We start from the raw sequence: 23,155 nt of genomic DNA, 5'->3' as shown, positions 1-23,155 counted from the left end.
CAACTTCGATTTCTCCACCTGGAATCCTAACTTTTTGTCACTTTTAAAAATTTCCTTAATCTGAGCGTAGTGTAACCAGTCTCGCACTTTATCCTTCATTTTCTCCATACTCTGCAATTTCCAATTGTCTCCGTCTTTTTCTAGCAGTTCCCAATATTTTGGCCAGTAGGCTTCCATATTGGTTCCTTTTCGGGCCTCCTCAATATTTGTTTTAAAGGGAGCCAGCCCTTTAATGCGTACATGTGATGTCACATGTGCATGTGATGTGTGCTGGGCCCCCTCAATCTTGGGGGCAACCTGGTAATACTGGCTGCCAATAGCTACTAGCCCAGAGACTGTTCTCCCTCTACCATCAGAGGAAGTATACCTCTGGACGCTAGTTGCTGGGAATCACAACTGGGGAGAGTGATGTTGTGTTCAGGTTCTCCATGCAAATTTCCCATAGGCTTAGCCCCTGTGAGAACAAGATGGAGGACTAGATAGAGCTTTGGCCTGCCCTTACAGTCTTTTGTTGGTAGGTCATGTTGTGTAGGATGGGACGCGGGTGGCGCTGTGGGTTAAACCACAGAGCCTAGGACTTGCCGATCAGAAGGTCGCGGTTCGAATCCCCGTGACGGGGTGAGCTCCCATTGCTCAGTCCCTGCTCCTGCCAACCTAGCAGTTTGTAAGCACGTCAAAGTGCAAGTAGATAATAGGTACCACTCCAGCGGGAAGGTAAACAGCGCTTCCGTGCGCTGCTCTGGTTCGCAGCTTAGTTATGCTGGCCACATATGTACGTTGGCTCCCTCGGCCAATAAAGCAAGATGAGTGCCGCAACCCCAGAGTCGGCCACGACTGGACCTAATGGTCAGGGGTCCCTTTACCTTTACCATGTTGTGTAGATGTCCCCAGAGCGGCAGTCCTTTTGTTAACATTCCATTGTGATCCATAAAGGAGACCAATTTCATGAAAAGCATTATTATTTCAACCCTTCAGTGACCCAAGTACCAGCTGGATAGCAGAAACTAACAAACCACTGCATTGCCTCCCCCCTGCCCCGAGTTTCAGCCCCAACAAATGAGCAAGAGAAATAAATAGAGTGCTGACTTGTTGTCTCTTTTGACTATACATTTCATCACACATTGCCCTTCTCTGAAATCCTCTGGGATACTCCGTTAAACATTTGGTTTGGTGGCTGAATATTGGGAGAGGGAAAGAATACATTTGGTTTTCCAGGTCTTATTTAATTTTTCCACGCGGAAATTTATGCAGAGAAGATGTCATGCATCGAGTGAGCTGAAGAGGCAACTGAACATATTAATAAGGCTGCAGGCACACACCATACATTTAATGTTCATTACTTCCCCCAAAGAAACATGGGAACTGTAGTTTGTTAAGGGTGCTTGGACCTGTAGCTCTGTGAGAGGTCAACCAAAACTTCTAGGATTCTTGGGGTGGGGAATTCATGTGTTTTAAATATGTGGTGTGTATGCAGCCTTGACACTTATTATGTATGAAACCTGACAGGATTATATAGATTTCTGCAATAAACCTATCAACAACAATTTAAACATGAACAAAGTTAACTTCACTGCCAGGGATTTATTTTACTGGACCCAAATGAATAATGCCAAAACATGAACTTGGCTGCAGTCTGTTTTAATAGTCTTAACACAGATCAAATGCAAAGTCCCCCCCCCCAATGGCATATTGTCAGAACAGAGAGAGCTAGAAACTTGGGGTGGGTATAGCAAAGGATTTAGAAAGTGATAGATTTTAAAAAGAGAGAGAAGCACATACAGACACAACCCCATAGTAGGAGTTAATAATATTTCATCTAACCTCAGGAGCCATCCAAAAAGGAGTTCCCACAGATGTATTCCGACGGAGACGACTGCTGGTCAGCTGGGCTGATACACCTAAAGGGAAAAAGCAGATTGACACATCTATGCTTAATGAATTCTATGCAGAGAGTATCACATCTATTGTTCTCATAATTTTGTTCCAACATGGCGTTTCTCATTCAAAAGCTTAGCAGCATTTTTTCAGCTCTCTGCCAACAAGCAAGCAAGAAGGCTGGTAAATATCGCATGCCCTGCTTTCGCCACCCACCCTGAGTTTCATTCACTGCCAGCGGCTTGAAAGGGGTTTGAATTTAGTTCTAAATTAGGGTTTTTACAAACAATCTGACTGCACATTTTTTGGGACCGATGATTACAGTTTTTCTGTCTCCTATTCTTAGTGGGAGGAAACCACAACGGGCATTTGGGGGAGTCAAACTCGCTCTTTCGTTTAAGGCATACTTTAAAAAAAAAGAAAAAGAAAGACATTAGCAATACTCAGTGCTTTTTTTCTAAAAATAAATGTTTAGGGGTACTCTCATTTTCCTACTCATATTGAAATACTGCCCCTCAATGAGGCCAAACTTAGATTCACAAAATGTTTAGGGGTATGAGTACTCCTGCATCCCCTCAGAAAAAAAAGCACTGGCGTTACTCTTTTAAAGCCAGCACCAGGAGTGAAAGAAAAAGCAAACCTCAGCTACATTAATAGTTTGTGCATTCATTTCATTTCATCCTCAGAAAACATCTGAATTGCATGCATCCTTCTGCTAAAAGCACGATTAGTCGTAAAAAATAAAATAAAAAAGCCAAGATGCATGAAAACTGCACTGAGCAAGGCTGCTCAATGACTCCTAGCACATTTCTGCTAGGATGCAATGACAGGCTGAAACACATCTAAATGTGTACACCATTGAAAATCCGCTCACATGGAACACAAACTGTTGTTAAGACCTACACTCTAACCTGCACAAATGGTTTTAAAACTTTTGACTTTCAGGGGATTTGTGCCCCATTGATTTCTCATGCAATAACACAAATAAACCTAGTTTAACGGCTTAAAACCAAACAGGAGAGAGACCGATGCGTAAACAAGAGAAATAAAAATAGTAGCCTGCAAGGCTAAAAATATCTCCTTTCTACAAAGGTTTGCTACAATTAACTTACTCATGGCAGTTAAACCTATTTCTTGCTACAGCCGCCTTCCCAGAAAGGGTCACGAGGGACACAGAAACAGTCAAAGAACCAGCGTGGCTACTGCCATGCCTACACACTCCTATTTTTACCATTCTTAAGCTTCAGAGAAAAGTTTTCTAAGAATGTTGGAGCAGTGGCAAAGAAGGCAAGGAAGAGTTATTCAAACACCTCTGCTAGGAGACCAGTTGCTGCTTTTGCTTCTTCTCAAATGTCACCTAACATCAGGCTGCAAAGCAGAGGGAGAGAAGATGTTCCCCAGTCATAGAACCATAGAGTTGGAAGGGATCCTGAGCATCATCTAAGTCCAGCCCCTTGAAATGCAGGAAGATGCAGCTGTCCCATACGGGGATCGGACCTGCAGCCTTGGCACTATGAGCACCACACTGTAACCAACTGAGCTATCCAGGCATCACTGTGCAGCCACCATTCCATCAGGCTACCTGAACTGACCCCCCTCCCAAGTGGTTGTTATAAGAACTGTCACTTTAAGAAACTGGGGCCACAACTTCTCCCCTCCCCCAATACTTTTTTGGTTGTGTCTTTTAGATTGTACATGCCTGAGGACATTGTGTTGTAGTGGTTAAGAGCGGTAGATTCGTAATCTGGGGAACTGGGTTCGCGTCCCCGCTCCTCCACATGCAGCTGCTGGGTGACCTTGGGCTAGTCACACTTCTCTGAAGTCTCTCAGCCTCACTCACCTCACAGAGTGTTTGTTGTGGGGGAGGAAGGGAAAGGAGAATGTGAGCCACTTTGAGACTCCTTAGGGTAGTGATAAAGCGGGATATCAATCCAAACTCCTCCTCTTCTTCATAGCGCTGAACTTCAAAAGCTGCTCTGGGAGCCTTTTCAGCTAAAGCATGGGATTCCCTCACCCTTTAAATGTACAGTATTCAGATAAATACATAATGAAAGATGCATAGCGTCATGGAACAGGGAGTGCCACATATGGGGAGTCACTACTAAAAAGTCCCCGTCACACAATCTTGGGAAGTTGGAGACTCTGCTCCATCTGAACTAATATCAGGCCGCAAACACACCATACATTTTAAAAAAGAACCCTGGGAACTGTAGTTTGTTAATAGTGCTGGGAATTGAAGCTCTGTGAGGATTCTTTGGGGGAAATAATGTGCTTCAAAAGTATGGCGTGTCCACAGCTACAGTCATTCACATTTTGCAAGGGTATTCAGTGACCACTTCCATGCCCTTACAATGGCAATCCTATTGCAAAGGACACAGGGAAGGCAGATCTGAGAGTTTCTTCCAGCTAGATCGCACCCTCTCCCCGTTGAACCTTCAACTATCAGCTGCCCTGCCAGGGCAATCTTGATAATATTTCATATATTGCAATCACTTGTTGTGATTCTTAAAATGAATTTCGGTGTAACTTATAAGCTGCTTTGCCAGAATTTCTGCCTCGAAAGGTGGGATATAAAGGATTGTGATAAATACACATAATTGGGAAAGGGGGAGATGCCATCTTTTCCTCGCCTGCTATAGATTGTGCTCCTGAATTAATTTCATTCACTTAGGCTTGGCAAAGGCAAAGACATGGACAATCATGCCCAAGAAGCAACTGAGTTATTTTTTATTATGCTTCTGTTGTCAAATTTGATTACCATAAATTGCCTTGCAGAGGAAAGGGCAAACATAAATCTAGCATTAATTTGCAAGAGATGCTCAGTTGAAATCATGGCCCATTCAATTATTCTAAAGTGCCCCAAAAATATTGACAGTGCACATGGATCTCATTCATATATATATATATATATATATATATGCGCAACACGATGCATGTTTTAAATCTGAATCATGAAAAGTGGCTTTCTGAAAGCTGACTTTTAAATTTATTGGCATTATTCTTAACCTTTCGCTCTTGGCAGCAAGCTGGCATTTCAGTCTGTGTCATCTGCTGAACAATATTTCCTTAAGCGCTTGCCTCTTGCAAAAGGATCGTGCTGTTATGCCACTCTTGGCTGTACTCTCTTTCAGCACCTTGTCAGCCAGTCAAGAATAAGGCCAGGCTTGAAAGTTTTCTAACAGCAGCTTTTCTGAGGGGAAGGCAGGGAAGAGAGGTCAAAATTATTTTTGGAAGAAATCTAAAAATACAGCAGAGAAGCATATGGATCAAAACCACAGTGCAAATCTTTTGCAGATGAAAGGTTTCCCAGAGCTAGACAGTTATGCCAGACTGAGCAACGGAAACTTAATCCAGATAAAACCAAGGAGGTGCTGTGGGTTTTGAGCTTGACTGAGAACAAAGCCATCACTCCTACAGCTGTATGTTGTTTGGGAAAATAGGTAACACTGATGCCTGGTATTACCACACAGCATCCTTGGATTCTCCTGAAGATACAGGGCAGCTTTCATTACAATTAGATTTTCTAGAGTCATAGAATTGTAGAGATGGAAGGGAAACCAAGGGACATCCAGTCCAACCCTCTGCAATGCAGGAATCTCAACACGTGGTCACCCATCCAATTTGAAACCGTACTGGACCCTGCTTAGCTTTGTAAAGGTGTTAGCGGTTTTATTGCATGAACGATATACGATATACAATATACGATATCTTTATTGTCATTGTCCCATACAGAACAATGAAATTGAAAAACTACATAAAACATTCAAAAACCCCTAAAAACTCTGAAACCCCATTTTAAAATACACTATACTATACTATAGAATACACTATACTAAAAAATACACTATACTATAGAGACCCCTTATGCTGCGTTTAGAACCAGAATTGCATTTGCGTAGAAACTGTTTCTCAGGCGGCTAGACCTGGCCTTTATAACCCTATACCTTCTTCCAGAAGAGTGAAGCTGAAAGAGATCATTTCCGGGGTGCGTACTATCCTGCACTATCTCTGCCGCTTTCTTATGGCACCTGGCAGCATAGATTTGATCTAAGGTGGGAAGAGGGCACCCAGTTATTCTCTCTGCAGTCTTTACAACCTTGTAAGAGTAAGTTGTTTTTGCTGCACCACTCCCCCAACTGCTCAACTTCCTTCCTATAGGCTGCCTCCCCCTCGTGATTAAACCAACCACCGTTGTATCATCTGCGAACTTAATGATCTTATTACTGGGGTATTTGGGGGCACAGTCAGCTGTATAGAACGTATATAAAAGCGGGCAGCCAAGCAATGTGCAACAAGGCCCTCTGTGATGGCACCAAAGCTGGGGAACTAGGGGAGCTAACCTTGTTTCACCCTTATTATCTTTGAGATGACAGACTGAGTGTGAGGCATTGCTACCCATCTTTACTATTGGATATGTAAAGCGCAGTCTTTTAAAAAGTCTGGTCTTTTTATTATTCCAAAGCAAACTTGTCCAGAATTGCCATGCCACACGCAATGGACAAATTATCTGGTGTGGCGCAACAACTACACAATGATCCCTGATTGGAATCAGCGAGGCAGGCGGTTTTATTTACTGATACATGAGACCATGACTAAAAGTAATCACAAAGCCCTTCTCTGACTCACGCCTAAACATCAGCTAGGGGGCACAGAGAAACGTCTTTTTCTTTTGGAACAATTTCAAGTGAAATTGCTTTAACTAATGGTTACGCCTTGCAGAATGATTCACACAAAGTTTACAGATAGTGAAAGCCAACAGCGTTCTGAGTACAAAAGGATGCCAACTCATTGCTTCAAGACAACAGAGGCTCTGTCAAACCTTTGGAAAGCTTTCCGAATGTCACTATAGGCAAGAATAACGTGACACTGGATGGAAGATTCATAGCAGAGATTACAGGAAATCAGAATTATAGAGCAGGGGTGCCCTTGGGAGCCTCCCTAGGCCTGTTCCTCTCCACAGACCAGGCCTCTTGGCAGTCCTATTCCACACCCTTGGGTGTTTTTGCTTGGCTGGAGTGTGTCCTTGGACTCTGATAATGCCTCTTGCTTGCTGGGATGCAGGGTGGAGATGTGTCTCATTTTTGCATGGCTGCACTGAGCCTACTGCACAAAGGAAGAGTCACATCCATTGCTTTGCCCTCTTTTGCCACTGGGCCCACCAGTCACTGCCACACAGCTCCCAGAAGGTGTCCCCATGAAGGAACGTGACCCTTGACTCAAATAAAGGTTCCCTGCCCCTGTCATGGAAAGCACATTTGCATTGGAACTCCTCTCCTCCAATAACATGCTTGAAAGCAGTTGTTTAAAGAAGTGTAGGCCTGATGGGGCTTCATGGTAGGACTTGGCTGGCACACCTCACTCCGGGTCATGCAGACAACACAGTCTGTACTGGCTCTGCTAAACTCTCCTTTTGCTGGGCAGTCAGATTCTTTTGTGTGGGGATGAAAATTAGGATTTGCAGACATTAGACGCATGGAATGTGCACATCTAATAATTGAAGAAGAAGAAACCCGAAGGATTTCCCAAAACCATAATGTGGCATAGAAGGTGTCAGGAATGACCCAGCTCCAAGTGTAACTTTGTATCCAGCTGCTGAATACAGTCAGGAACAGAGAAGTTTGGAGTCGACACTGGCTGGGCAGAGCACACAGCTGCCAGAGTCGACTCCCCCTGATTTTGGACGACCGGTTACCAAAGGAACAACTGAAAGTGGGCTGGAACACAGCCAAAGCTCTCAGGAAGCTCAAAAAGGCGTAAACAGCCACAGAGACAGTTTTTCAGAACAGGAAGAGGCTGTAGTTGACACAATAAGTCCAAGGCGGCAGCGAATAGCGGGGCTGCCAGACAGGAAGCAAAATAAGAGACAAAAGGGTCAGAAGTTCAGTATCTTCTGTCAACACTGGTAGGAGTCTTCAGAAGGGTCATCTTGAGTGATAATGCTGGTGGCTTGGCTAGAGCTGTCCAGAGCTATCTGTTTGTTTTTGCAATAAATCCTCCTTTTTAATTACCAATGCTTAGCATGCAGATGACACAACCTTGATGGCAGAAAGTGAGGAGGAAATAAAGAACCTTTTAATGAGGGTGAAAGAGGAGAGCGCAAAATATGGTCTGAAGTTCAACATCAAAAAAACGAAGATCATGGCCACTGGCCCCATCACCTCCTGCCAAATAGAAGGGGAAGAAATGGAGGCAGTGAAAGATTTTACTTTCTTGGGCTCCATGATCACTGCAGATGGTGACAGCAGCCACGAAATTAAGAGACGCCTGCTTCTTGGGAGGAAAGCAATGACAAACCTAGACAGCATCTTAAAAAGCAGAGACATCACCTTGCCAACAAAGGTCCGTATAGTTAAAAAGCTATGGTTTCCCCATTAGTGATATATGGAAGTGAGAGCTGGATCATAAAGAAGGCTAATCGTTGAAGAATTGATGCTTTTGAATTATGGTGCTGGAGAGTCCCATGGACTGCAAGAAGATCAAACCTATCCATTCTTAAGGAAATCAGCCCTGAGTGCTCACTGGAAGGACAGATCCTGAAGCTGAGGCTCCTATTCTTTGGCCACCTCATGAGAAGAGAAGACTCCCTGGAAAAGACTCTGATGTTGGGAAAGATGGAGAGCACAAGGAGAAGGGGACAGAGGACGAGATGGTTGGACAATGTTGTCGAAGCTACCAGCAGGAATTTGACCAAACTGTGGGAGGCAGTGGAAGATAGGAGTGCCTGGCGTGCTCTGGTCCATGGGGTCATGAAGAGTCGGACATGACTAAACGACTAAACAACAACAAAGCATGTTATCAAGCTGGGAACCTGGACTCTTGACGGAAGGGCATCTCAATTTATTTAAGTTCCCCCACCAACACCTTACGCACATCCACACCCCTGTCAAACACCACAAATCCAATACAGCAAGTGAGGGAACGACCTAGGATCAAGAATGCTTCTGAGATGACCGACACAGTAATCATACAAGTGACTCTGCCCATTTGCTGGGCAGGGTGCACTTTGGTATGCATCTGACGTACAACTGGCCTGCAGCATGCTGCAGATCCCAGAATTTATACCGAGGCAAGCGTCTGACTTAAAAACCCCATCTGCAGGGCTGCACCAGCACAAACAGCAGAATACATCTGCATTATCTGCACAATGGTTTTCCATGGAGTCGTGTCAGCAATGCTCCAGATATACCCAGAGGACAGAGTGAGGCATTGGGACAATAAAACAAATCAGGATAGGTGAAGCAAGCGACTTATGGCATATGTCATATGAGAAGATGAACAAACCACATGCTCATGAATCATCTGGAGTTGAAAGAATAGTCACAGTAAGCCTTAGAGGTGATGGTTCAAATAGACAAGGAGTGTAAAAGCAACTCCTTGCCCCCTGAGCCATGCTTCCAAAGAGGACACCAGTCCACCTGAATGTTTTCCCAGGCCTTTGAGCAGAGGAATCCCACCTGAAGGCAGGGGAGAGAGATTCCAAGCAGGAGGAACCACCCAACCCAAAGCTCTGCTGGACTCATGTTGGTGGAGAGGATATTTCTCCATTATTTTCTTCTTCTGTCAGCCTATTGCTTTTGGAGGGAGGGCGGCATTTCACCTCCCATTGGTCCCAGAGCTGAGATACTTTCCCTCTCACTCTGGAGATGTTAGGCAGAAATGGGAGGGCGTGGAATTTTGGATGTGTTTTAGCACTGACATTGTCCTTTTACTAGCAACCATTGTCCTCTGTCCTTCCTTACATCTGGGCCCCCAAGAGGTGGGAGAGACAAAAGAAGATGGGCATGTTTGGTTGAGCTCCACCTTTATATGAGTCTCCAGCTTTATATGAATTTGTCAGTAACCCACAGGGTTTGCTTAAAACATTTAGCTACCTGAGATGTTCCCTTGCCTGTTCTATGTACTGAAGTCAACTGGTCTGCTAACTGAATCTTATTTCAGCACTGGTGACAAGGACAGCGTTTTCCACCATACATGACAGCAGCAGGCTAGCTTAGAGGGGCAGCTTAGCCCACACCCACTGCTGCTGCTGCTGCCCACCCACTGCTGCTGCTGCCTGAGGGTGCTGCCTCATTCTGCCTAACGGTAGGACCAGGTAGGAACTGACTCTTATACACCGCTTTGCTGCCATAACATCTAGATTGGCTGCAAGTTCCACAAGCAGCTTAGATAAATAGTTTCAGTTCAGCATTCCCCTGGTACTTGTGACACGCCAATGTCAAATATTCTAAATAAAAAGCCAATTATCTTCCCTCAGCTTCTCAGAGATGATTCATAGTGGAGTCTGAGCCTCTGGTTTAGTCACGGTGCTTGATGCTCCAAGCAAAGCTGTCCATTTTTGTTCTTTTGATTTGGTTCATTCTTTAATTCATACCCTCGACTTTACCTCATTGGATTACTGTAATTGTTTCCTGTTTGCTTTACCTGGGTCTTATCTCAACCCTTTCATTTCAGTGACAACTCAACTGAGTTACAGGCAAACCACGGTTTGGCCACCACTGTGATGGTGCCTCAAGCTCATATTTTCTCCTCTTCCCATGGCACGTTCAAGTTTCCCTCTGTACTCCCTGGCTTGGATGAACAACTGTTTTATTTAATTATTTAGAGCATCTAAATTTTAACATGTATTAGTATTTTAACTTTTGTATGTTTTAAAGCAAGGATGTATTTTTTCCTTAATTTTACTGTTTCATGTTTTGTAAGAGTTTGTTTGTTTTTTTAATATCAAGGGGCATATAAATGTAATGGATGAATGAATGACTAAAATACCCTGCTCTTCAGTCAAAAAAGACCCCTTGAGTGACTTACATACAATCAACTACATACAACCAGGATTTTAATTTGTTTTTTTAAGAGAAAGAGATGAAAGGTCAAGTTAAGCTAGTTGTTAAAGAAAAGAGCAGGCAATGTTTCTTCAAAAGCCACATGTGCTACTGGTTCAAACCTACTTTAGCTACAATCTGGCACTAGATGAGAAATGGAGCAAGTATTGCTGGCACCTGATGTTATTAGCACGGCTGTCTCATGAAACTCCTATAAGGTTGATTCAAACAAAGGAATTCTGACAGATTCAACTTCTCATACAGAGATGAGGAAGTTGCACCTGCTGGAATTTATTTTTCGACTCAACAAAGAGAAGGCTCAGGAGCCTTGCCTTCCAGTAGATTCACCATATTTTCGCTCCATAAGACGCACTTTTTCCCTCCTGAAAAGTAAGGGGGAATGTGTGTGCGAATGCAGGTGGGAGGCAGGCAGGAAAAGCCCCCGCACACACACTCCGTGGGGCTCTTGCGGGCTTTCCCCCGAGAAGGGAGTGCTGCTCTTGGGGGAGCCTTAGCCATGCGCAGCCTCTCCCGGGCAGGGGATGAAGACTCCCCTTGCCCGGGAGAGGCTGTGCGCGGCTATCCCATAAGCCTGCTTGCTGTCCTGGCTTCTGGGATTCAGAATATTTTTTTTCTTGTTTTCCTCTTCCATAAACTGGGTGCGTCTTATGGTCTGGTGCGTCTTATAGAGCGGAAAATGCGGTGATCATCCTAGATATTACTGCAAGATATAGTATTGCAGTAAATTTTCTCATGTAGTAAATACACTTCTGGTTAAATACAATGACGGGTCATCATGGATGAAAAGCACATTCGCTCACACATTGTATTTCACTGATCCTCCCGCCATCACACGCTATCTACACCTGAAGTCTGGGGGGCAGTCTGCAACAATATGGGATATAAAATTTGTAGAATCATTATCTTGAGCATCCCCAGTGTGGGTAACTGCTGATAACTTGTCAAGCCACAGACCTAACAGATTAAATATGAGCTGAAAATATATCAATACACAGAAAGAATTTTAGGTTATTGTCCCATTCAGAGATCCAGGTGCCTAAATATGTAGAGATAACTTTTGATTTCAATAAAATGTGTTGCAATAAAAGAATATTCACTAGTCACTCTGAAAAGTCCACCAGAGGTTGTTACAATTCTTGCATTTCAAATCACCTAAAATTAGCATAAGCATTCAAATTCATTTTTTTGCGGCTGTCAACTTCATATTCCAAGTAGGGTCACCACAGTTACCTATCTATTTATAGCTCACTATTTGAACTTAATTAGCAATTAGTTATTTCCGTTCCCTACATACATTAACTCTTTCCTGTAAATTGCAGACCTAAAGTACATTACACATGACACAACATGAAACTAAATGAAACAACCCAGTTAAATCAAGCTAATTAAAAACCCCTCAAATCTAATTATTTGTGACTAGTGCTGTTTACATGCCACATGCCACGCCTTAAATAACACCAAAGTAAGCTACGTCATAGTAAATTAATCAACAAGGTTTAAATGGATGAACACAATGTGAGGTCAAATTATGCAAAGCTTGCCTCAGTTTGTGAGGTGGGGAAGTGGGAATCACATCATGTAAACCCCATAACACACATGTGATGTCATGAGTTATCCCACAGGGATGTGCCTGGGAATGCTTCAGGGTGGAGCATGAGTGCATATTCTGACCGGGCCATGACAGAGAAGCATGAGGATGACTGAAAGACTACAGCAAGCTCCAAAATATGGGGCTCACACAGTGCTTTTTTTTCTTTAAAAAAATGTTTATGGGTACTCTCATTTTGACTCAAGAAAATAAGCATTTTATAGTTCAAATCGGGGGAAATAAATACAAGAGTACAAAGTACAAAAGCACAAAGAACATGCATTACCTGATGATGATGAAAAATAGTAATTTTCCTACTCATATTGAAATACTGCCCCTCAATGAGGCCAAACTTTCATCAGTAAACACCACACATCCACATTCCACACTGTTTCACACATTAAATGCTCACTTCCGTCTGAGACTCTGGAAACACCAGGATAGGAAAGGAAGCCTCCATCAGAGGTGGTAACAACAAAACTGACCAATAACTGTGCTAGATTCCAACTCCTACTTCACACATTAAACGCTCGCTTCTGTCTGAGACTCAGGAAACACCGTGACAGGAAATGAGGCTGCCATCAGGGGTAGCAACAGAACTGATGATTCACGTGCTAGAGAAGAAACTAAAAAAATTAAAATTTTTAGTTTCTTCTCATGTTAGAATCACAAAATGTTTAGAAGCATGCATACCGCTGCGTGTCCCCATAAAAAAATTACTGGACTCGAACATTACAGAAAATGTGTGCCCGAGAGCCAGCGGCAAAAGTAGGGCATGCAGCGTAAGTGGGAATAAGTAGAGTGGCTGAAATCTGGATCTTTACTACTGTGGCGCCATTGTCTGTAATGGCTGTACTAATCCAACAGTGTCTGGAATGACTGCTGGGGGGCAAAATAACATGACAGCCAAGAAAGAAATGTACAAAAGGTGCAGGCCATTCACAAAGGCTAGCATCACTGCTGTGCAAAATAAATTGGCTTAGCAGAACAGGAAAATATTATGTCCCACAATTCAGAAGTTCACAAGCCACAAAGGGAAGAAAAAGCCAGTTCTGTTATCAAAGGTCCATTAACCTGCCTATTATTGACAGCAGCTGTCATATGTGATGTCAAGCTGGCAGAGTACAAGCCGACTAGTTGCAACAACAGAAAAAGAACCAGCAAAAGTCCATTGGAAAAACAGCTGAACTTTGACCTGGGAGATCCGAGATAAAATCCCAAACTAGCCACAGATATACTGGGAGGCTAGTTCTTAAAGGCACAACCAGCGAAAGAGAAGCACATTTTGAGTTTGATGGATTTAAACAGAATTAAGGCTGTTCTTAGATCTTGTCCACTGAAATGCAGTGAAATTTACGAGCGTTTAACTTTGCTGATATTTATTCAATTGAAATATATTCCCTAACGATCTTATATCAGCTCAAACCACCAAACGATGAAAGAATTACAGTAATGTGAAACAAGTAAAACCACAACCAATCATGTCAATCCTAGGATGGACAACAAGGTCAGAAAAATCACAATTTCTTTTAAAAACCTCTGTATAGGTAAGAATGTCTCTTTCCTTTTAACAGCTACTACAGGTGCTGAGTTCTGTCAGGGCTCCTGAGGGAGGTGTTTCCAAGTACAAATCATGTAAAATTAACCTTGGATATATTCTAAGGCAGGGATAGCCACCGTGATGCCCTTAAAATGTTATTGGAATATCCATCATACCCAACTCCCATTATTCCTGAATGATGGTCAAGCTGGGAGCCAGAGCACACCTGGAGGGCACCACATTGGCTACCTCTGTCCTAAGGTAAGTGCCTCTCATTCAACATTAATTCCCTAACTGTAAAATATCCATATTCATCCCAACTGGTAGGACCGGTGAGATAGTGTCTCTCCATGTTTTGCAATAGCCAAGCAGACAAACGTAGGCTCCCCCGGCCTGTAAAGCGAGATGAGCCTAGAGTTGTTCGCGACTGGACTTAAATGTCAGGGTCCCTTTATCTTAACCTATGGGTAAGTATTTATTGAAAATCTCCGTAGGTTTGGCTAGAATACTGAAGTTAATGGAAAAGTAGCTCTAGATGCAGTTACTAGACTAAGATTCTAAAGAACCAAACTCATTCCAAACACTACATGAAATAAAAATCTGGTTTTAATTTAAGATAAGCCAATATCCACGCCAAAAGCAAGATTTTAAGACTTCAAGCTTCTTACTCCTGGAAATTTATCTCAAAAATTTACAGCCTCCTATTCATGGTCAACATGGGTGCTTCTGACCAATCAGCTTTAGTCTTTGTTCTTAATTCATTTTACAGTTGAATGAGGTGTTCCCTTTCTGTTGTGAATGGGACACTATCACACAGGGCTTGACCTAATTAGTACTGAGTGATATGGCCAACCTCATTAACATCAAGGCTGCATGAGTAGGCACAGTATCTTGAAAGGCAAGAGAATATTTTTCCAAACCTTACAGCAATCAGGACTTCCCAGCACACCCATGATTAGTGTTTTTAATAATCATATCTAGCATTTCTACAGCACTTTTGAATGTTCAGAGTGATCACATATTAGATCACACACACACACAACTTGTTATCCTTATAATAACTATGAAATATAAGTTAGTAATAAAGGTAAAGGGACCCCTGACCATTAGGTCCAGTCGTGGCCGACTCTGGGGTTGTGGCACTCATCTCGCTTTATTGGTCGAGGGAGCAGCCGTACAGCTTCCGGGTCATGTGGCCAGCAAGACTAAGCCGCTTCTGGTCAACCAGAGCAGTGCACGAAAACGCCACTTACCTTCCCGCTGGAGCGGTACCTATTTATCTACTTGCACTTAGGGGTGCTTTCGAACTGCTAGGTGGGCAGGACCTGGGACCGAACAACGGGAGCTCACCCCATCGTGGGGATTCAAACCGCTGACCTTCTGATCGGCAAGTCCTAGGCTCTGTGGTTTAATCCACAGCGCCACCCAAGTTAGTAATATTACTTCCATTTTACAGATCTTGAGCTGAGATTGGCTTCCCTAAGGCCAAAACATGCATTCACATCAGAGGTGAGGTTTGAACTGAGGCCTTCCTGATCTGACATATTGGCCACAATCCTGTGCCCAGTTTCCTGGAGGTAAGCCCCACTGAAGTCAATGGGGCTAACTTCTGAATGTATAGGATTGTGCCACTGGTCTCTTAACCACAAGACTCCCATACATTTAGCCATATGTCAGTGTATATACATCATGATCCTACATAATTTATTTCAAATATTTATATCCAAGTTTAAAATGTTAAGCAAAACTCCAAAGGGATAATAAAAATCAGCCTGCACATAAAAAGTAAATTTATGAACAACCAAGATCAACTCTCAGAACAGGAGTCGAGTCATATAATTGCAGCACTGGCAATAACAACACCAGATAAAAAAGGGGATGCAACAGTCTATTTCAAAAATCTGTCACCTCACCACATGGAGTTAATCTGCGCGACAGGAACCTCCAAAACGCAATTCAACTATAATGTCTGATGGGAGGGGTGTGGGACAAATGGCTTGTGTCATGGATGGGTGGAAATGACTTAAAGGTAAAGGTAAGGGGACCCCTGACCATTAGGTCCAGTCGTGGCCGACTCTGGGGTTGTGGCGCTCATCTCGCTTTATTGGCTTCCGGGTCATGTGGCCAGCATGACTAAGCCGCTTCTGGCGAACCAGAGCAGCACACGGAAACGCCATTTACCTTCCCGCTGGAGCGGTACGTATTTATCTACTTGCACTTTGCCGTGCTTTCGAACTGCTAGGTTGGTAGGAGCTGGAACCGAGCAATGGGAGCTCACCCCGTCGCGGGGACTCAAACCACTGACCTTCCAATCGGCAAGCCCAAGACTCTGTGGTTTAACCCATAGCGCCACCCACGTCCCTTTTGGAAATGACTTAGCAATAACTTACAGAATCCCACTTTTTAGGGGAGACACCAGTCACCCCTGGGTTAAGCCAAAGTTTTATACCAACTGGAAATATACTTTGGTCTTTCTTTTTGAAATCCAGGATACTGCATCATGAACTACTTTTAGGCAGATCCCAAGGTGAAAATCAGTGCAGTATTTGGTCAGAACAGGTGTAACTTTCTTCTACCTGAGGAGAGGGCAGGGCGTGAGTATATTGAAGCCCAAGGCTTGCTCCACCTCACATTGGGTCATGTTTGCCCAGACCCTAAGTTGGCTGCTTTTGACAGACAAGTGCAACATGGCATCTCAAGGGTATAAGGACATTGCAACTTACCAAAATCCACAAGTTTAACACCTCCTTCAGTGGTTAGAAGGATGTTATTTCCCTTGATATCACGGTGGATAGTTTTGTTTTCATGCAAATGTTGGAGCCCCTGAAAAGAGAGTTTATGCTTTTTTAATGAATTTATCTTCAATAAAGAAAATACGAAATTGTCAAAATATTTGTAAACTTAGTAAGTATTCCATTTAATGTGTTTTTAATTCAGGAATATACCTATAGTACAAAACCACCATAGTTCACATGAGTTTAAATTATCTCTCATGGTAAACATCTGCATGGGGGGGAAATCCTTAATGAATAAAACTCATACATTTTCCAAGCCAATGAACCTTACAAACTTACAGTGTTGTCCTGAGATTTGCTGTGTCTGTAGTTAGGAAGATGGGGGTAAAGGAAATGCTATACCAGCAATATGTAACAAAATTCAGTGTTTGTATGTAACCCTAAACCATGCTTTAGTGCTACGTGTAAAAGCCTTGGACTCATGCACTCCCTTCCCCTTCTTTCATGCAGCCATGAGACACACTTGGCAGCTCTTGCTTGCAACTTTACAACTCTGAGCAGTTTCTAAACAAGTCAATTTCAAACCATGGTTTACGAAACAGGCTTGTTTAACCATGTAGAGTTTCTATTAAACCATGATCTCCATTTCATATATAACAGCATGCAAGGCTGCTAGAACCTGTTAGGCAGTGCTACCCACTGGACTGGTAGTAAGAAAGAAGGAAAGCAGGTGAGGACCAGGTAAGGACTAGCTGAGGGCAGACTGAGGTTGGCAGGACCGTGTCCCATTTCCCTTCCAGTGCTTAACTCTGTAGCAAAATTAATTCTCCACCAAAATCAAGAGCCAATATTTGAACTGTTAATGCATTTCCTTACTTACCATCAGGGCTTCATGTAAAATGAAAGCAATAATAACTTCACTCATTCTTTCTCCTCGCTTCAGAAATCCTTTTACAAGGTCAGTCACAGATCCTCCATTACACAGCTATTTGGTTGAAAATAAAATAAAATAAAAGGAATGATTACATTTTTTGTTTTGTTTTTTATTAGGCTTGTTAACCCAGTTGCTATTCATTCATTTAAAAGTACAGTGGTACCTCAGGTTACATATGCTTCAGGTTACATACGCTTCAGGTTACAGACTCCGCTAACCCAGAAATACTACCTCGGGTTAAGAACTTTACTTCAGGATGAGAACAGAAATCGTGCTCCGGCAGTGCGGCAGCAGCGGGAGGCCCCATTAGCTAAAGTGGTGCTTCAGGTTAAGAACAGTTTCAGGTTAAGAACGGACCTCCGGAACAAATTAAGTACTTAACCTGAGGTACCACTGTATATTTATAGTCTAACTTTCTCCCATGGATTAGGGATGGATCAAAAAGTAAACCATGTAGGACTGAAAGCTCTCCCTCAAAATAGGTCGCCTTAAGACCATAGGGAGCTTTCTTATTTATTCCCAGCTAAGATAATTGGTCTGTCTACCTAAGCATCTACTCTACACAATAGGTAGACTTCTGCTCTCATGAGTACACTTCAGCTTCATAGGAGCTACTTGGTGTTTTACTACAACCTTAAAATCCACCAGCTGGAGCAAGGCACAAGACACATCGCCATAATATTACTACCACATTTATATCCCACTTTTCTTCCAATGATCTCAATGAGGCCTACCTACATGGTTCTCCCTTCTCTCCATTTTATCATCACAACAACTCTTCAACATAGATTCAGCTGAGAGACAACAACTGGCTCAAGGACACCAAGGGAATGGCACACAGGTGTTGAACCCTGGTTTCCCAGGTCCTAGTCCAACACACTAACCACTACACTGGCTCTCTTCAGAACAGGGTTTTGCTTTTGGTTCTAGAGCTGAACAGAGGTTTCAGACTGGATTGACAACGATCTGTAAAAACACTTAAAAAAACCCCCATGTAATAGAACTCTCAATGCAATTTTCCATTGATAACAGATCACTTCTTTACAGTGCCCTCTGGTGCCACATTTTTATAACACATTTTTTATGTTTTAACTGACAAGTGTAGATGAGTCCATAGTCATTATACACCAGACATGACCAAACTTGGCCCTCCAGATGTTTTGGGACTACAACTCCCATCATCCCTAGCTAACAGGACCAGTGGTCAGGGATGGTGGGAATTGTAGTCCCAAAACATCTGGAGGGCCAAGTTTGGCCATGCCTGTTCTACACAAGCACAAAAATTGTTCCTGGTTACAGCAAGATTTTGTTAGATCATCAGTCTTAGCTTGGAGGGGGAGTAGCTCGTTACTGCTATTATTAAATGACCGGGATTCTAAAATTCTTGCTGATCTGCTGCAAATTACCCAGAACTCCTTTATCAAATTCCTATAATTATTCTCCAGTGCTTTTTGGGTAGAAAATGAGGTGTCAGTACTCATATATTAGGGTGTGGGTGTGTGCTGCGAATGCCAGTACAAAATGGCTGCCACAGGCTGTGAAGGGAAAGAAGCTGATACTCCATACCAGAATACTGTCACAAAAAAGAAGGCCAGCCTTCTGCCCACCTCTTTTCCATGATGAATGGGATCAGAGATGGGATCCTTTCCTCAGCATTAGATGGAGATGCCAGGAATTGAACTTGGGACCTTTTGTACGCAGAGTATGTCCTCTACCACTGAGCTACATTCCTTTTCCAAGATGAACTATATATCACACCTCAAAAACTGGGAGCTTTCACATAATTTTAACAAAATACCCTATGCTGTTTTGGAGGAGAACCTGAGGAGATCCCTTATGATTTAAGACATTGTGCGTGTAGTTTAGGCCACTATGTAAGGTATTCCGACTTATTTATTGCAATGGCACATCTAGAAGGAAGTAAGAGCTATGTTATTCAGCCAGCTCACTCGTTTGTTTTGACCTTTGGTAGCAGTTAGCAGGAAACTTGAGGCCTTGCACGCAAAGAGATATAGACAATCACTAGAAAAAGTGGCTCCGTTTACCCTTTCCACAGAAATGCTTGACTTGTTTACCTAGATTCTCATGTGGCAGTCTGTTTTAAGGACAGCTGAATGCTTCATTAATTGTCCATGTTTATCTTGTCATACAATCGATGGTGAAACCAATAAACAAACTGAAACTCAATGGAAGTTTTGCAGTCCTGTGGGAATCTGTGGTGTATCGACTGCCCATTTGTCAAAATAATATGCTGAGGTTAGCTCTGTGCTCTTCAGTGAGGCTCTGTTGGGCGTAGGCCATCCAAGGACAGGGCTTCTCATCAGTTTAAATATTTGCAGAAGGCCTGGCCCTTTCATGAGCCACAATGAGCACTCAATTCAGGTGAGGGATCAGAAGTGGTGCGTTACCAGAACAAGCACACATGCAATCTCCCATCCACACAATTGCTCCTCACTGATGGGTCTCTTTCTCTTCTGACTGAAGACACATATCCTTCAAACACATACCCTTAACATGACACAGTCCAAATCTGGGACGCCATCTTCTGGGTCTACATTCCCACATGAATCACATGACCCATGCGAGATCCCAAGCCCTGGAAAAATGTTGATGTTTTTCAGGCATGGTACCCCAAAATGTGTCTTTTGGGTCACCACATGAGATTGTGGACCTGAAGAAACTGTGTTATGGTGTGCTACCCGAGATTACAAACCCCCAAAACCTGCAAAGGCTGGCAGCATCATCAACCCTGCCATGTGAGAATCTCTTGCAGGCAACCACAGTACCTGGAGACAGACAGTCAAGTCGTGTATTCATAGCTGTGATCAGAGGTGAAATGACTACTGGGAGGAGCACAGAGAGAGGAAATGTCATGGTGCATCTGCAGGAGCATAACTGGACACCTTCATCTGCCCCAACTGCAACAAAACATGTCTCTCCCTCATGTCTCTCTACAGCCACAGCAGGCGCTGCAAACATCCAACAGCTTGACCACCTCCAAAGGCGCAGTCCTCCATTGTCTTCCGAGACAGATGGATGCCAGCCATCTTAGGTTTACATAAGAACCTAAGAAGCAGCCATACACCAAGACAGAATGTTGGCCCATCTAGCTCAGTACTGCCTTCACTGACTGGCAGTGGCTTTCCAGGATTTTAGGCAAGGGTCTCTCCCAGGCCTGTCTGGAGACTGAAGCTGGCACCTTTTGCATGCTAAGCAAGTGCTCTACCGCTGAACTGTGCCCCCACCTTTTTAACACTGAGCATAAATTAAAGGTTGGCATGCCAAGAAACCTGTTAACCATACAAAATAAACACACCTTTCACCTTTCACACCCTTTCGCAGTATCTGATACTTTTAAAATTATTATTTGATCTTCCTATAAACTGGCACTTTGGGAGGTGCATAAAATGAAGGCGTGAAAAGCAGTTGTCAGGCGAAGTTAAAATCACTGATCCTCAAAGGAAGAAGCCGAAGCACTCTTTGGCACACGAAGGAACAAATGTATGCAAAGATGTTTTTTTGCCCAGCATCCAGCACATTTATTTGTAGCGAAATTCAAAAGGGGGATATTTCAATACATAATGGAGAAGGAATATTTGGAAGCATAGTCCTACATGTCCTTTTTTGAACTGGGCAAGCAGGACTCCACGTTCCCTGGGTTAATATAAGCCTTGTTCTATTTTCTCCACAGCCCAGGGAAAACCTCATGGGCAAAGTGTCCCCTCCAATTTATTTTTTCTGTTCCTATGTCTATTTTTACTAATTGTGTCAAGACACCATGGCTGTCTTTGTAGGCACAGATCAAATGTTAGGTCTTTACAAACACACAACACAACACACACAGTCAACTGTCTAAATTGGTGCAGCCGAACCTACAGCAGTTAGCAACAATATCCATGAAAATATGATTGGGGAGCAGAAGGAAATGAAAGCAACAGAATTCACCCCCATTTGCCTAAAATATTCTGCTACGCTTATGATTCACCTTTGAATTGCATTTGGGGAGGGCAGTGGGGAAGAGCGCAATGGAACTCTAGCTCTGAGCCAGCAGACTTTTATATAACTACAAACACATGTCACAATGCTAATCTGACACTCACTGAACCAGATGTTAACGCAACCACTTGCAATGGCTTTTAAATCACATATTCCCAGTAACAGTTAGCAACAGAGAGGGGTGTGGTCATGCACCTAGCCGCTCCCAGTACCAGGGTCAGTGCCACTGCCACTTAGTGGAAGGGAGAGGTTGGCACTGGGCGGACGCTTTGGCAGGAACACAAAGGAAGCCATATTCATATTCTCCTGATATGTGGGGAAACAGGCAACAGGTCTGGGTCCACTGACCCAAGCCCCTGTGTTCAACTGAAGGTCTATGGGCTCATCCACACTTCTTCTTGACCCATGTCTAGAAAGCACATGTCCAAGCGGTTTTCTGTTTGTCCCACCATTTCCCCCAGGAAAACCTGATAGATGTTTGCTCCTGTTCAGCGGTAAAGATTGGGTTTTCCTGGGGTGGGGGTGGGGGTGGGGACAGCAGGGCAAGAGGAAGTCTGGAAGGACTGGGGGATGCTGGTCTCCTGTTTTTGTCTGGGTCTAGGCTCTTTTTCACCTTCGGCTAACGTTTGGGTACCTGGTTCTGCTTCTCTTCCATCCTCTGCCACATGTGACCACCTTAGCATTGGGGCTAATGATCCTTGAATCTACAGGCACAGCAGCTTCCTAATGCCCGTGTTGAAAGGTTACCTGGGGTGAGAAGAGGCCATGTGCTCTGCTAATAGAAATGTGCCGCCTGTGTTACAGATGAATGATGAGTTAAAACTGCAAGATGAGCTGGATGATTTCGATGATGGGGTTGCAATTTAAAATGACACTTGGAAGCACTGGAAGCAAGTGCTCCATTATAAATTTGGTCATTCAAAAAAATAAAAAAAAATCATTTGTTCAGTTGCTTCTCAATTAGCCCATCACTGAGCTATGCTAGACAGGCAAGGAAGATGAGACCCATAAAGCAATAATTTTTCTTTATATCGGAGGGAGGTGGGAAGAGGAACAAGTACTGAGGATCAGACATAAGAAGAGAGGAAACTGCCTTATGCCAGATCAGACTATTCGCCCATCTAGCTTATATTATCCATGCTAAGAGCTGCTCTATAGGATTTCAGGCAGAAGCCTCTCCTAGCCCTTTCTACAGATGTTGCAGATTGAAGCTGTGACCTTCTGTGTGCAAATCAGATGGCTGAAAACTGACAGCCACTTACCAAGTCACAATTTCTCACACTAGAAGCAGTGGGGATGTTCTCCCAAGCTTGGCTTACAAACAAACTTCAGGAGCTGCCCATCTCAAAACCAAGGTGAGCTTTATAGTTGCCAGAGTTCTCCAGCTTGTAACCTGTAAGATGGCTGTAGCCCTCCAGATGTTGCTCAAAGGGGTCCCCCCCTCCACACACACTCCCCAAAATTAGCTCAGGGGGTCAGGAAAACCCATAGATCAGCACTTGGGGGGATGAGAGGCGGGGCTGGGGGGTCATTCCATCTGGCAAGTTGAAATGCTTGCCCAGACATAACATAACATAGCTTGATGTTGATTTCTACCTAAAGTTCCCAGCACCCTCAAACTCTTCTTTGTGGGAAAAGTCATGTGCT

The 23,155-nt window shown here is 43.5% G+C and overlaps 1 protein-coding gene across 2 annotated transcripts in view; it reads right to left on the bottom strand.

The window, feature by feature from the left end:
- MYO3A (myosin IIIA) overlaps positions 1-23,155 on the bottom strand; it is a 113,208-nt gene that overhangs the window by 75,150 nt on the left and 14,903 nt on the right. For both annotated transcript variants that reach the window (XM_081931447.1, XM_081931448.1), the window contains exons 4-6: positions 17,459-17,563; positions 16,567-16,666; positions 1,822-1,898 (exon numbers count right to left, since the gene is read on the bottom strand). In XM_081931447.1, the coding sequence (XP_081787573.1) occupies positions 1,822-1,898; positions 16,567-16,666; positions 17,459-17,563 (282 nt within the window). The remainder of the gene's footprint in view (positions 1-1,821; positions 1,899-16,566; positions 16,667-17,458; positions 17,564-23,155) is intronic.

This window comes from Podarcis melisellensis (genome assembly GCF_964234715.1).
Source record: "Podarcis melisellensis genome assembly, chromosome: 12".
In the NCBI taxonomy this organism is placed as follows: Eukaryota; Metazoa; Chordata; class Lepidosauria; order Squamata; family Lacertidae; genus Podarcis; species Podarcis melisellensis.
The sequence above is the reverse complement of the archived record's forward strand: the minus strand, read 5'-3'. Positions and strand labels throughout refer to the sequence as shown.